Source organism: Orbicella franksi, chromosome 3, assembly GCF_964199315.1.
Source record: "Orbicella franksi chromosome 3, jaOrbFran1.1, whole genome shotgun sequence".
Taxonomy (NCBI): domain Eukaryota; kingdom Metazoa; phylum Cnidaria; class Anthozoa; order Scleractinia; family Merulinidae; genus Orbicella; species Orbicella franksi.
In genome coordinates, this window is record NC_138147.1 from 20,228,688 (window position 1) to 20,244,557 (window position 15,870).

The 15,870-nt window shown below is 36.3% G+C and overlaps 1 protein-coding gene across 2 annotated transcripts in view; it reads right to left on the reverse strand.

Moving 5' to 3' along the window:
• Nucleotides 1–15,870, reverse strand: part of LOC145482585 (lisH domain-containing protein ARMC9-like) — a 44,194-nt gene that overhangs the window by 26,922 nt on the left and 1,402 nt on the right. Inside the window, exons 2-9 of one of the 2 annotated variants that reach the window (XM_081461182.1) lie at nucleotides 10,400–10,522; nucleotides 8,822–8,986; nucleotides 6,839–6,994; nucleotides 5,680–5,901; nucleotides 4,776–4,850; nucleotides 3,818–3,904; nucleotides 500–546; nucleotides 32–149 (exon numbers count right to left, since the gene is read on the reverse strand). In XM_081461182.1, coding sequence (XP_081317308.1) covers nucleotides 32–149; nucleotides 500–546; nucleotides 3,818–3,904; nucleotides 4,776–4,850; nucleotides 5,680–5,901; nucleotides 6,839–6,994; nucleotides 8,822–8,986; nucleotides 10,400–10,522 — 993 coding nt within the window. The remainder of the gene's footprint in view (nucleotides 1–31; nucleotides 150–499; nucleotides 547–3,817; nucleotides 3,905–4,775; nucleotides 4,851–5,679; nucleotides 5,902–6,838; nucleotides 6,995–8,821; nucleotides 8,987–10,399; nucleotides 10,523–15,870) is intronic. The other variant, XM_081461183.1, reaches the window with a different exon arrangement.

The window sequence follows — 15,870 nt, forward strand, 5'->3', positions numbered from 1 at the left end:
GTGTATCAAAATTGGAAGACAAGTTGCATACCCATCTAAGTGCCTGTAGAAGAAATGCTTTCTTCCTCTCAGGTAAAGTAAGTAGATGGTTTTTTATCTTTTCATAGTCAAGCGAGGGTCTGTATGGAACATCAACACTTTCAGAGAGCCTGTGAAATAAAGAATGCCAATGAACAGTTCTCTGAGTAATTAATTCAGCAACTGCATGGTTTGCTTTTGTGGCTGTTAAATGCGTCAGTAATCAATTTGTGGGAACATTGTTAAAATTCAATATCAGAGGTCTTTGGCACCATTTCAAATTCTTTTAGTAAAAGAAATGCATAGCGTACAAACTGTACAACCAAGAAATATAAAACTACATGTCAACCTTATGTAACACATAGAATAAGGAGATGTGGAGATATTTTATTAGCCAGAGAGGACCTATAATTACTATTAATATTGATTGACAAAGTATGGGTAAAATAATGAAACAATGAAACTGCTTTGACTTACATACCCAGGGAGTCCATCATTAACCAGTGAAGCTCTTAGGATTGAGCTTGCCTGTAAGAACAATAAACATCTTCTAGTTCAACTCAGTAATAGTGGACTAACAGAAAATTTTTGGAAACAATTACAAAAACTTTATCATGCATTTTCAACCTCCACAAAGGAAGGGTCTTGCCAGCATCTTTTTGCAGGGTTGACTCTATCTTTTTGAAAAAAGATCTGTGCCTGGGTCGGTGGTACCTTCTGCTGCAAGGCTCAAAATCTTTGCACTGTCCCCTCTTGCATACATGTCTATACAGTAACCGTTCCCAAAAGTCTCCACCCCAGAAACAAAAAAGCAGCCATAACTAGAGTAGGTGGGTTTCCACAAGTAAGCTTACAATAGTCTTTAGTTAATAATTTTAAGTCTTAAAAATCTTTCATAAATCATATGTAATTATTGACTGAGTGGGAGGGCCAGATGAGAAAATATTTGGCTCAGCAAAAACCAGTAACAAAAACCTAAGTTCAGGCTCATGACACCATTGTCTTGGTAATCAGAGAGTACAATAAAATTAAGTAAATATTCTGTGAGTATTTAAGGACGGTGCCTACTTATGTTAGTGTGTACACGTTCTGTGCATCACGCAAGCCATGGTTTAAGTGCTACATGCGCTGGGGTTGACATTGACGCAATCAACTACACTACCAAGTACATGACTAAAATGAAAGCAAAATTTTCCTACCGTGACCAAATCAAGTTTAATGTACCTGTACTTAAACCAGAAGTGGGAGGCACGGTGGCCTCATGGTTAGTGCGCTCGCCTCCGGATCGAGCGGTCCGGGTTCAGGCCCTGGCTGGGGACATTGTGTTGTGTTCTCGGGCAAGACACTTTACCCTCACAGTGCCTCTCTACCCAGATGTATAAATGGGTACCGGCGAACTTAATGCTGGGGGTAACACTGCGATGGACTAGCATCCCATCCAGGGGGAGTAGAAATACTCCTAGTCGCTTCATGCTACAGAAACCGGGATAAGCTCCGGCCTGATGGGCCACTTGGCTCGCATGCAGACTTTATCTTTACCTTTACTTAAACAAGGAACACCAGAATAGGAGCGTATCGCTAACCACTAACTGCTAACGTCTTCCAGCTGAAAAAAACCTAGCTGTTATCTGACAAAAATTATACTGAAATCCAACTGTAAACATGTACCTGCAGATGGTGTAGTGCACGTGCAAAACAAGTGCAAGATATGCAAATGTCTTAGTTACAGGGGAGGTGACAGGAAAAAATGTAACGGTACCGTAAAAGTTTTCAAAAAAGATGAGTAACTTTAAAAAATGTGCGGTTACCCCTACATTTTATGTTATGAAATGGAACTGGCAAGCCTATTCAACATATGATTAGTCTCCGGTTGTGAGCAAAAGATATTTAGACTGTAATTTAGCTGAACCAGGGGAAGGCTGTCAGACATGCTAAAAGCACTGCTACAACAATTTTGTTATTAAAAACATGCCAAAAATGGTTTTTATGTTACCATTTGCCATGTAGTTGAAAGATCTGTTTAAATGTGCTTGCTTTTCTGTATGTAACGGCTAATTCTAAGGAAATCTGTGAAGGAATATCCTTTCCTTCTTTTTACAGAAAAATACTGATGTCAGCATTTTTGTCAAGATTCAAGGCTAATTATCGCGAAAAAATGCGTGACTCCCCCCATTTTTCTTTGTGGATTCCAACAGCCCTGGCAAAGATCTACTTTTTCTGCATGGTCCTAACCTGGTGCAAAAACCTTTGTATTTAGTAGGCACCGTCCTTAGCATGTGCTAAATTTGCACAGTGATACATGCAGTGAATGTGAAAGCTGCAGCATAGTAACTTGGTACCTAAGTGCTCAAAGATGAACTTTAATATTTACTTAGTATTTCTCATTCACTGAGCTGAACAAGTTGCATCATTTTAATATTGTTACTTGGAGTACGCGGCCTTGCTGTGTTTATGATAAAAGGCAAGTCTTCATTGGATCCACGCCTGTAAAGTTCACCCTGATTTCTGTAGAATTACACTACTACAGTGCAGCTCAGATATATCCGAACCAAAATATATGCGTAATGCGCGTCAGCCCAATACGCGTATACGCGTATGCATATACGCACATACGCGTATGCATATACACACATACGCGTATACAGCATACACGCGTATGCCTGATTAGTATGTATGAGCTAACCTATTGTTTCTTCTTTTCTTATCAGGTCATTGTTGTTTTCAATGGCTTGACAGCTTGCCACAGAGCGAGAAAGAGTTTTCTTTATTTTGAATATGCGTACACAGTATACGCACGTATGCCTACAGACTAAGCAAAATGTTAGCTGAAACTAACATTTTGCAATTGGGCACTTGACTGGAAATTAACTGACTGAATATTGATTGAATGAACGATTTGTGTCAAATAAAACCGGAGATATAATTTTTTCAACGAGGATCTTCAGACAATAAACGCTTCGCAAACAACTTGCCGACGCGTGCCGAAACACACAACTTTTCCTTGAAGAAAAAATAACTAAACGTGAGCGGCACACCATAGAAACTTTGATAAACAATTTTTTCGTCAAGGAAAGAGTATTTTACCATTTGAATGCATGATCTGTATCAAATATAACCGGAGATATCATTTTTTCGACTAGGATCTTCAGAACGCTAATTCAGACAATAAACATTTCACAAACGACTTGCCGACACGTGCCGAAACACAGATCTTTACTTGTAAGAACATAAAGTTAACGTGTTAAAATAGGGAGTTCAAGCGACTGTATCAATTTTCTTCCCATTTTTAGTAGCTTAAGATCAAGTGTTGATAAACGGTAGTTTGTCGGTGAATTTGCGAAGTGATCGAAATATGATAGCTTTTATTGACCGGCTGACGTTTTAACAATATGCAAATTTCGCTTTGAAGCCATTTTCATTCTCAAGAAACATAATGTCCTTTGTTTGACTAACAATGCTTCACATAAAGAAACTTGTGGGAATGCATAACAAAGAGACATATACGCACATATATACGCGTATATATGCGCGTATATACGCGTATATGTGTGCGTATTGACATACGCGTATACGCAAAATACGCTCGTATGATACGCGTATGCGTAGTTCGCTTATATCTGAGCTGCACTGTAGGTCAGTCAGTATTTCTACTCCTCTCCCTAGAAGGGATGCCTACTTATTGCAACCCAATTATCCAACTGAGTGGTACTGCCCAATCTGTAGTACAAGACTCTAACCATTAGGCCACAATGAAAGGTAACTACTTTTAAAACCATAGATTAAATGGAATTAGACTTACTGTTCCTGGTTTGCTAACATCAAGAGATTCCCCAGCAGAGAAAGCAAACAGTCTTATGCAAATGTCTTGAAGGTACTCTGGTGTAACCTACAGCCAAGTGAGACAAAACGTCATGATGCTCACATAATCATGGCTTTAATTAACCTTATATTGATTTACTTTATACTAATTATTTGATTGTTTGATTGATGATTTACTAACTGCTTCATTATTAAGCTGTTTTTGGAGGCATTCTGATCAGCTTGGTATGTATAATAGTTTCTCAGTTCAAGCAACGATTTATAATCATATCAACAGAGGCATACAAATATTTGCTTTTCTAAAGGAAAGCAGTTTAGTAATTAACAACTACACCACTAACTGGAAACATCCATATCACTACCTCTGCTTAATAATGGGCATTTGGGAGAAAGAGGTATTCTAACAAGTTGCACAGAATCACTATTAGGATCCCTACAAGGAAATCTGCACTAAACGGAGACTTTGCTCTCAACACCAAGTAAGGTGTTCTGCAAAGTGATTACATGAAAATGGTGGTACTAGTAGTTTATACAAAGAACAGGCAGAGTCCAGAACAACCGATTGTAAATAAATATTTTAAGAAACATCCTGGAGCTATGTAATGATTGGAAAAGAAATACATATATTCAGTACAATGTACTGGTAGCCTTAGAGAAAATGTTTCACAGTGCCAATAGAAGTAGCATGCTATTACAAAACTAGAGAATAATGTTTGGTTTAAATTCAGGAATACAACAAAGAATATACTGGAAAAAACAGATAGAGTATTGCCAGTGAAAGTTACTGGCAGACTCATAGTTATTATGTACACAGAATAAGTTTCATTTTAAACCATTCAAAGAGTAAACTATACAGCCTGTAAACAAAATACAGTTCTTAGTCACTGGCATGGAGCAGTTTAAACTATATATTTCCAATTATTGATACAGAACTTTACCATTTTTCCACGGACAGTATCTTCTAAAGAGTCCACTAATTCTGCAGCAACACCAATGAGCTTGTGGTAGTCAGCCTTAGGACAGAAAAAAAAAAGTTGAAATATTACATGTATGATGTTTTCATTGCAACATGGCTGAATTTTTTTTTCTGATACCACTTAAGGTGTTCAGTCACAAAAGGTCCAAAGCAGAAGCTTTAGCAGTACCTTTTAGGGTATTGAGCCGAAAAAAATATGACAGAAGATATTTGACAATCAATTTTAGGAGTAGAAGGTATTCAAAGCAGTCATATTTATCACTATCAAAAATGATTAAAGTGTCAGTTAGGTTGTGTTCTATTGGGATCAACTGTTTTAACTGTAACCAGTTTGGGTTGACGCAGTTGACCTTTCTCAATAGAACACTTTTCCAACCGTTTTTGGATGAAACGCGGTAACTGCTGGGAATAGTCCTCACGCGAACTACAATCACATTACATAATCACGTAAATGCTCTTTTCAACCGTTTCAATCTGATTTGAGGCCAGTTGAAAAAGTTGATTAACCAAACCAATGGCAAAAGGTTTTTCCCCAATAGAACACGAAAAAACCCAACCAACCCAACCAACCAGAAATGGTTGATCCCAAAAGAACACGACTTTAATGTGTTGTTTTAGAATTGGTAACCCTTAGGGGTAAAAAAAAACATTTCAAGCCACGCCCACAAAACAGGATCTTGGCACCCCTTAGGGGTTCTTTTCAAAATTTCTGAGGAGCACATCCATCCTTTTATATATAGAAGTCTCCCCTGGGGTATATGCCCCAGTATATTAAACTCTGACTTTGTGTGAATTAAATTTCAAGTTTAAAATCAAAGCCGTACCATCAGGCAAACTAATATAAAGTGGTCAGATGAGTAGATCACCTGTATTTTGGTGTATCTTTTATGATATTGTGAGAGCCTCTGTTCCCTTGTGGTTAGCTGATATTGTAATTTTTTAAGCTGCTCACTATGAAGTTTCCTTTCTCTCTCTAGTTCAGTGGAATTCTTTTTAAATAAATTGTAAAGTTGTGGCTTTTCTTGAGATTTGAGAGTTGCTGAGAGAAACACTTGCAAGTTGTCCTTGAGATCAGAACTCCAAGAACTCTGAAAGATAAGAGAAGTAGTAAACAAAACTGCTCATTAAACTTTATTTAAAATTATATATATATGATAGTATATAGGTAGAAATGAGCAAACAAGATGTACTACTGACTCCAACTCTGATATGAAAATGAAAGTTGTTCATGACTAATAAAAATTTCAAATTCAACTTTTTCTTGGATTTTTCAGTGTTTGTTGTTTCTTCTCAACTTGCTTTTGGAGAGTTTGTTAGTCAAGTAATATAATAGTACAAACTGAAATTTTTTATTAAACTATCAGTCAGATAATCCTACACTTCACAGAAATGAATGTCTTTGGTTTATTCAATCTTGTACCGGAGATGGACAAATGGCAGATCATTAAAGGTCATTAACAAATCTCAACCAGATACACTGTACAATGCAAGGTTGTCAAAAGTAGCTGGCTGCCTGCAAAAATCACAATATACTACTTTATGACTCGGCTGAGTACTCTGCTAGGTTATTCTTCCAACATTCTTTAGGAAAGAATGCAAAAATCACCAAAGAAGGTATGGCAGTATATGGAGTAGCACCAACTAGATCATCCAGAAGCAATAAAACAAAAGAAACGTGCATGCCAAACTACATGTATGCAAGAGTCAAGAGGCTGTGATATGCTTCAAGCGTATGATTTATCACAGCCTCTAAATGTGTGTACACTTATACTTATAAAAAGCAGCAAGTTCTACATTTTTGTATTGTATCAACATTTGTACTATAATTTGTGCCTCAAGAATAATTAAACAGTGGTTTCAGGTAAAGAACAGGTAGAGGAAAAAAGATCAGCCCAAGCAACATCCAGGAAAGGTTTCAATGTTGTCAAGAACAAACTAAATCAAGACTTTCTCAACATACCTCTGCACTTTCACACACTACTATCATTTGTTTCTTGTATTTTATAGAACACCACACATCCTTACCGAAAATAATGGTTTGAAAGATGGATGTGAAGTTGGATCTGGAATAAATGGTAGAGCATAATAAGGAAGAAACTCTGTTGTCTGGCTCAGTGCAGCTCCTTTAGTTTCAAGATAATTCTTGAACACTTGCATGGATCGCTCCAACTGCTGCTTGTTCTGCAGAATAAATCATTCAAGAAACATCATTCACTGACTTATCATCATCTCATGCAAATTATTGAAAAAGGAATAAAGTTTTGTTGTTGTTGTTGTTGTTGTTGTTGTTATCTCTGGGAAATATTAAGTAATTGTTGTGGAGCAAAAGGTTGTTGTTATTCATCCTGGTTATAGTCAGTTTGACAAGGAGATTGAAATGTTTCAACTGCTAACTGACAGGCTTAATAAGGTGATAAGGTCAGCTGGACGAGCCCATTACTTTATATCATGAAGGTTGGCCATGATTGGTTCATTTCAAACCTCATTGTTCCTTTGTTTTAGTGATACGCTGTTCCTTTATGCCGCTTAACCATTGCCATGTGAATGAATGAATGAATGCTTCAGAAATTTGAATTCCACTACCCCTATTGACGTTATCTGGGTACCATTGAGAGATGTATTCATCAAAATTCTCACTAGCCTGGCACTCAAGTAAGATCAAGGAAGGTAAAACAACATACTTTTAGCAACAGCCAGGGATAGTGGCATTGAAATTCCAGAAATGAGGATACCCACCATAAAAACACACACAACAGCAACAAGAACAACAGGAGAATAATATTGTACAACAGCAGACTACAGTGTACAGAGGCAGCAACTTCTAGCTGAAACAATGGAGGATTTAAATGCACCAATCATAGCCAACCATGATGATATGAATGGCAATGCATTATAAACCAGGCCACCTTATTGCCAGATGAAGACTAACAGTAAGCAGTCAAATCATTGTAATCTACATTATAAATTGACTACAGTATATCAAATAAAAACCATTATTCGCCTTCTTATCAATCAAAGTGCCTCTTTCTTGGAAGGTTTACACAAATTTCATACTATGACTAGAATGAATAAAAACACTGGTCAGGTGCCAATTTTTTTGAGATTTCAAATCTGATGCAACTATCACAAATCCGAGAACCTTGTAATATGAAAAACTAAGCTTGTTAACAAGTTAATCTGGAGACCAATGTGGCATGACAAGGTAAGTGAACTGACTGAGTGTACCAAGGTCCATACAAGAAAGACTGAAGGCTGTATTTTCCCATTAGTCTTAGAATATTCTCTTGTAAGAGTTTAAAAAAGAAATTTTATGATCAATATAGCCCTTGTTAATATCTTTTGGAGGCACAGTGGCCTCATTATTAGAGAGCTTGACTCCAGGTCAAGTGGTCCGGGTTTGAGCCCAGGCCAGGGATGTTGTGCTGTGTTCCTCCCTCCACCCAGGTGTATAAAATGGCTACCAGTGATGAATTTAATGTTGAGGAGTAGCCCTGTGATGGACTAGCATCCAATTCAGGAGTGAGTAGAAATACTCCTAGTTGCTACATGCAACAGAAAGCAGAGATGAGCGCCAACCTGATGGGCCACCTCAGGTACTTGGCTTGTATGCAGATTTTACATGTACCTTACCTGTTAACAACTCACTACCTGTTTTTGCTAGCCAGGTAGGCATTAACATCACTCATGATGCCCACAGACATTATGGGAAACTCTGTCTTCGATTATTAGCCAATCACTGTGTGTCGTACAGGGCTGTCATTAAGTTTTGAGTCACCTGTACTCTCATTCTCCACGTCCATGACAAACTTTTACTTTGTGGGTCAATACTAAGAACAACAGGGAATTTCACCTGTAGCATCAAGGGGGAATCAAGCGTACTCGACCCCAATGACAACCCTGTAAGTCTTATATCTTGCCAATCTCTAGCCTGACCTTTCAACAGTGAATGGAAACTGTTTCTGGGTTGTTCTTATGAAAATGTTGACTATGAAAGAATGTAAGTCATACCTGGTTACCATGTGTAATAGGATAAAGGGAAAAATAAATATTTATGTTGAAAACCAGTTTCTGGCAAACATGATCAGTATCTTGTACAACATCAGGTATGTATTCATTCCATATCCTGAAGAATTCTGTGCACATTCCCTCATCAAAGGCCAATGCCAACTGTCTCTAACAAAAAGGAGAATCATTATTTCAGATGGTCAGGTTAGGCTACAATGGTTGTTGTTTTGTTATGTTTAATAACAATTCAAAGTAATTAGGTGTAGTTTCTCTGGGAATAAAAACTAAAATTCACAAAAATTACACAGGTAGTTAAGATTTTTCTAAATAATAAACAAATACAGTGATATTTAATGTAAGTATCATATTGTAAGTAGTGTTCTTTGTGTGGCTATCATAAAAAATTGAAAAAAATGCAGTGGAAGCTCTCTTAATGGAAACTCTTGTAAGTGGACAGCTATACTTATGTCCATCTTCACAAAACCCTGTTTGAACTCCCATACAAACGTTGCACTCATTCCTGTAAGACTAAAGAGGACATTTCCATAAGCAGTCACCAACATTTTCAGGATTCACGATCTACACTTTACCTTTGCTTTTAAGCTCCTGTCAGCGGACACCCAAAAGGAAATCCCATTATCCTCTGAATCTTATTTTTTTTAAATCAAATAATTTAACATCACTGTTTGTCAGAATGACTTTACAAATGAATGCATTTATAAACATTTCTAAACTGTGTCACTTCATTTAGCTGCAGCGAGACTGTTAATGTCAATGTTAATTGCAATTATGATTTGTTCATTAATCATTACGGGAGAGACCAATTGATACAGTATAGAGCCATTATTGCAGCATTGCATATTGAGGCAATAACACAAAACAAAATTATTAACAGTTAATGCAGAGGTATTTTTTGCATTCCTAATGTTCATTGTTAGTTGGGCGAGGTCTGACCAGCAAGCACCCAGCTATGCCTTACACCTTTAGTAGCAGCTCATGAGAACCATTCTCCTAAGCCGCCAGCTCCAGTTAAGGACACCTTTTGTTGTGTCGTGAGTGTGTCTGCTAACAAGAGTTTCCATTGAAACATTAACTTACAATGATGCAATAGTTTTATAGTAGCTGAAGAGTATTCAAATTGACATGTCGCAAAAATAGTCAAGATGTTCTCACTTCTAGATAACGAAACTTAGACAATTGTGTAGAGCTACTACCATTTGCATCCATCCATGAAGAGTGACGAACTTAGAGCGTAGTTTTACTTTTCAAACATTTAGGGTTTATCCAGTTACACGTCACTTTTGAACAATGAAATATTGACGGTTATGTCGTGAAATTTGCAACATTTTCATCTAATGAAATCCAGAGGTTACCAAATGAATGTGCTTAAAACTGCCCAAGTTATAGAGCAGTTTTCAATTGAGTATCAAAAGTAATCAGGCAATTACTTTCAATTTGTTCCGGTTTTACAGTTTGAGATTGGCTGAGTAGTCTAATTGGCAAGTGATTGGTTTGCTTTTGGTCTTACGACACTCAACTGAAAACCAGTCTATTACATCTTCATTGGGATTTAATTACTACCTGTATTTCTGTTTTCTGTGAGTCATTCCTTGGTGTGATAATCTGATTTGACTGCTTCCCTAGAGATTTGAGCTCATCCTCAAATGTAGATAGTGTCTTTGAATATCCAAGATAATCTAGATACTTGCACATTAATAAAAAAGAATCAAAATGTAATATGGTGTATTAACACTGAGCTGTATTTATTTATTCATTTATTCAATCATTCATTCATTCATTCATTTATCTATCCATCTTTCTATCTATCTATCTAACCTGGGTAACTGCACAAACAAGATACACTCAGTGATTTCTGTGTGTGTGTGTGTTTTCAAATCGGTTTGTTGTTTCAGTCTAGGATGGGAGGAAATGGAGCAAATAAAATAAATAAAATAAATAAATTAAAACTTTGTTACATGTTTCTTCATTCTTACTTTAGTAGATTTAATTTGACCAATGGGTCATTAAGGTAGTAAGTAAATGACATGAAAGTCAGTCTTAAAGTATTGAAGCTGCTGACCCCAACACTAAACCAAACTCCATGGCTGCTTTGTTTTGCATATTAATTTTTATTTGTAACATCTCAGTTTTCTAAGTTGATCATGTACTCATTCAGCAAACCCAATTTGCCCTGAGATTCTAGAAAGACAGTTGTGTACGTGTCATCAGTCATCATTAAATGTGATCACAAACTTGACAGAGAGAGCATATTTTATCTTGGTAAACTTCCAGCATATCACAGATATCCTTCCCTAGCTAGCAGAAGCAATATATTCTGATTGCTTGACTCTTATGATAAAACGATTACGTATGAGACGATTATCAGTCTGTGTATAGGATGATCAGTTGGCTTAGAATTCTCTCAACTGGGCTGTTGGGGCGACCCCACTTCCAACGTATTATTATTATTATCATCGTCCTCACGTAATGTTTGCTTAGAGTCCTTAGGGCCGAGACCAAAGCATGGTCCTGGGGCACTAGGGGATAGCCAGTTTTTAGCTTGATAGCACCCTCCTCAAAATAGTAAGTAGGCTAAAGCGTGAGCTTGTCCTACTCCATGCCCATTTATTATTATTATTATTATTATTATTATTACAAAAAATTAAAATGTAACAACTTACAAAAAAAAAATTATAACTAGTTAAAATAGCTAACTGAAAAGATCTACGAATTACAGTCTTACAAACACTCACAAGAAGCAAACAAAACAAAAAGTGCTCTAAAGAGTACATGTAACAAGGTCTCAAATCTTCTTTTTGTCTGTCCCGAGCTTGTTCTTCAAAAATTTGAGATAGGAAGTGAAACAGAAGGGGTCTTCATTTTTTGCAGAAATATAGATGTAATTTTTCTGGCCACAAGCAAACAGTAGTTAATGCCTAAAAAAACACTGTTTTCGGAATGAAAAGCAAATAAAATATCACGCTGTTTGAGTTTGATTTGCATGTTATATTTACAATTCCACCAAGAAGTAAAATTGATCCAAAATACCTTACTAAAATCACATTCAACAAAGAGATGGGTCAGTGTTTGACTGCCACTGCAAAGGTAACATTTGTCGTTCTCTGTTATCTTATCTCTTAAGAGTCTACTATTTGTGTACGGAATGTTGTGGTTAATCTTAAATTGAAAAACTGCCATATCACATATCATATCACAGATATTCTTCCCTAGCTAGCAGAAGTAATATATTCAGATTGCTTGACTTTTATGATAAAATGATTACTTATGAGATGATCATCAGTCTGTGTATAGCATGATCAGTTGGCTTAAGAATTCTCTCAACTGGGTTGCTGGGGCGACCCCACTTCTAACTGGATGCATAAAATAAGTTTCTTGTCAGGGCATTATATAATTTTTGGTTATAATAGCTTTTTTCACGGTTAACTTTTCTCATTTGCATCACGTTATAACCTAACATGCATGTGAGGCAATTTCGGGTTTTTTTGTAGTTTTAGCGTGAAATTGCCTGGCATCCACGTTGAATTACGTTGTAATGCATGAGAAAAACTAACCATGAAAAGGGCCTTCCAGATTTTCTTGTTTGGAGAGGTAACTTTTCAGCAATAAGGGTACTGCGCTAGGTAAACACAAATTTAAGCCAGAGGGATTTCCTTGAATGATTTCACTCATTCAATGCTGCAATACACCATCTGATGGTGTAGTCAGTACCAATCCACTTTAGTTCTCAGATGCACTTTTGTCAGATATAAATTTTGAAATGATTATTTTATGCATGGTGACCTCACGCTAAGGAATTGCAAGGGTTTAGGGTTAGGCTTGTGGCTACACAATCAACATGTCAAAATCAAATCAAAGTGTTCATGGCTTTTCGACTTTCACAATAAGTAAGCCTATCTGTCATGTTATTAGTCCAGTTGCATTACTGAGAGGGCACTCAGGCTAACCTGAGCGTTATACAGGCTACATATAATAGACCTTATCACGGTTTCGATGCCATCTTGATGGGTAGGCCTATTATAACCAGAGTAGAAGTCTGCACTCTAGTTTGCGTTAATAACGCTTCAGTCAACCTAACTATCGCTCAGGCTAGCGCGAAAAACACCAACCCTGTTTATGTTAGCTCCATCTTATAGCTTGATCATTAATACACTTACAAAGTCTGTAGTCTGTGATCTGCTCTCTGCATTTCAAAATCTGCTCTTTTTTCGACAGACCGCTATCATAGGTCATTTGAGATCTCTAGATCATTACTACATTTTTTTTTTTGTAACTCACAGGAAAAAAATAGAGATTCCAATACGGAAAAATATTGGAAAAATCGCTCATTTAAGATACCACGATTGGAATATTATTGGAAAACATCAATGATACCAATATTGATCCAACATTGGTAAACTTCAAAAAGGTATGCTAAACAGTCCTTGGAGTTTTCTTGGAAATTTATAGGTAAATTAATGTTTTAATAGTCCAATCTTGGAACAAAATTGGTATCTACGAATTTTCACCCTTGTCCATACCAATAATAATCCAATAATGGGAAATAAATTATTACAATACCATAACAACATTGGAATATTACAGGGAACATACTGGCATATTTATCATGTAATAATCCTAGCTTGGGATATCAATGGTGTTTATATTTTCATGTTTAAAATATTCCACTGATAGCCCAATGTTGGAGCAATAGCCAATTTTGTTGTGTACCAACACTGGTTTATTTTAGGGATAAAACTGGTATGTTAAACATGAATTATTTATAGGTTGGAAAAATATTGGTACATTTATTCCATTGCTGAAACTTTCCATTAATTACCCAATGCTGGAGAATAGTCAAGGTTTTGTAAACCCAATAAAGGTATATTTCTGGAAATTAACTGGAGTGTTAATCATGTAATTCTCCTAGGATAGGGTAATATTGGTAGGATATCTATTTCTAATTGAAAATTTTCATTGATGACACTTTGTTGGAAAACATGCAAGTCTAAGATATACCAACATAGAAATATTTCAGTGAATTTACTGGTGTCCTAGTTGATTAATACTTTCAACCTGGAATAAAACTGGCATATTTTTGACATGAGTAAAGGTATGTTACCAATACTGACTACCAAGTAGAAAATTATTTTGGGGCTTGAAAGTTAATGATGAAGTAAATGTTGCTTTTACAGTTTTACACTTGCATCAGTTATATTTGAGCTTAATCTTGAAAGTTTCAATGTTTACTGGCTTTTCCAGCACTGTCAAAGGGCAATCTTCATCTTGAACTTCATTCAAGAACTTGGCTTTCTTCGATCGCTGAATGTGTCTCCATGCTGTTGTGGGATAGACTGGCTCACCAGTGCACACTTCACAAGGACAATGAACATGACCATTTGATTTGGACAGTGTGGAAAGATTTCGAGAATTTGGAACTTAGAAAGCAGCTTTTTTAAACATAAACCTGCAAAAGTATGTCGACAAGTGTTAATGCCGATGAAAGCACCGACGAAAATAATGCTTTGCCAGAGGATTACAGAGGTAAATAGTTCGCAATGCCTGAACATCTCTAGTTCTTTTATATTTGGGATGAGCTTACCAGAAGTTGACAAGTTGTGCAGAAGCTTATTTTTTCCAGTTCTTTGTACTTAGAATGGAGTTGCTCTCACTTAGTTCGGTGGATGGCAGATAATTTTGAGCCAAGAGGTTCATTTAAAAAGGAAGAAATTTCACTTTTCAAAGGTATCTGCCCTCACAATAAAAGATAAATTTTGTGAAAAGTTTACACTGAAATTAAGTTATATTAAGCCTTAATTGCATATGTCGGTTGAATTTCATTCTTTGACAAGAGCCGAAATTTCTGGGAAAGCGTTACCAATGATAGATCGCCAAGTGTTAAGAGATATCGGCATAACGAGTGTGGGAAGGTAGTTGGAAATTCTCCAAGCGATTCAGGAAGAAGTTCAACCTGCAGGTAAGCCTAGATCTCCGATAATATCGAGTAATGACTGTGAGGCTTGTTCAGTGTTTTGAAATATGCTATTTAACACGTGAATCCAACAGGAAATTCGTGAAGTTCATTGCATTTTCTTCAAATGCCAAAAAGTGACCATCTTTAATTTTGTACTACTTAAGTTTGTCCCTTCTAGTATGAAACTATTGGATAAAGTATGGCAGACCTGTGACTATTTTACTTCAAGATGAGGCTAAACTCAGTATATTAAATATTTGTGCCTGCTGCACTAAAAGAAACCAAGAAGACCAGTGATGCACTGCTCAGCTAATTAGGTATCTCCATGTTCATGTCTTCTTTTAGGCTAGATTTTAATAAGCGGTCAAATATTTTTTTCTTTCTTAAATGATGTCAGAGAATAAAGAAACATGTGTTAAAACAGGAAGTTCAACTCACTGGAAAAAGAAAGTAAAGAAAATAGACCAAACGAAGTGGTCAGAGGCCAACAAGAACTTGTATCGTATGAAGTAAGTGGAGAGATAATACTTGACAACATAATAATACTTCTACTAATAATGTTTAAAAAATAATACTTAAATACATAATAATACCATCCTAATAAGATTTACTTTTACATACAGCAAAGCTAGAAAATGATTCAATTTTGAATGACATTTTTATAATAGGCTTGCTGTTGTACAAAGGGAGGCAGCAAAGATATGGCCAGGCAACGAGAAAGTTTACTTCAAGCAAAATCAGAGTAACCTTTTAAAATTGGAGGTTGTTCTATCAAGTTCTGTAGATTTCTCTTAAAATGTCATTAATTTTTTTAAAAATCAAATTGCTTTGCAAGTGGAGATACAGAAACTTTAGAATCAGGGGATGCAGAAACAGAGGTTCCTGAACACAACATTGATAAAATTTCAAATGAAGCTTCCAAAGTTGTTCTATTAGTGGCATTTAATGTCAATTCATTTGATTACTTATCTGTAAATGGCAATCTAGCTCCTGTTGCCAAACATCTTAAAGTCAAAACTCGAGGTATGGGTAAATATCAAATGGCTTGTCAAATAGCTAAGGAATTGTTAAGGCAACAATA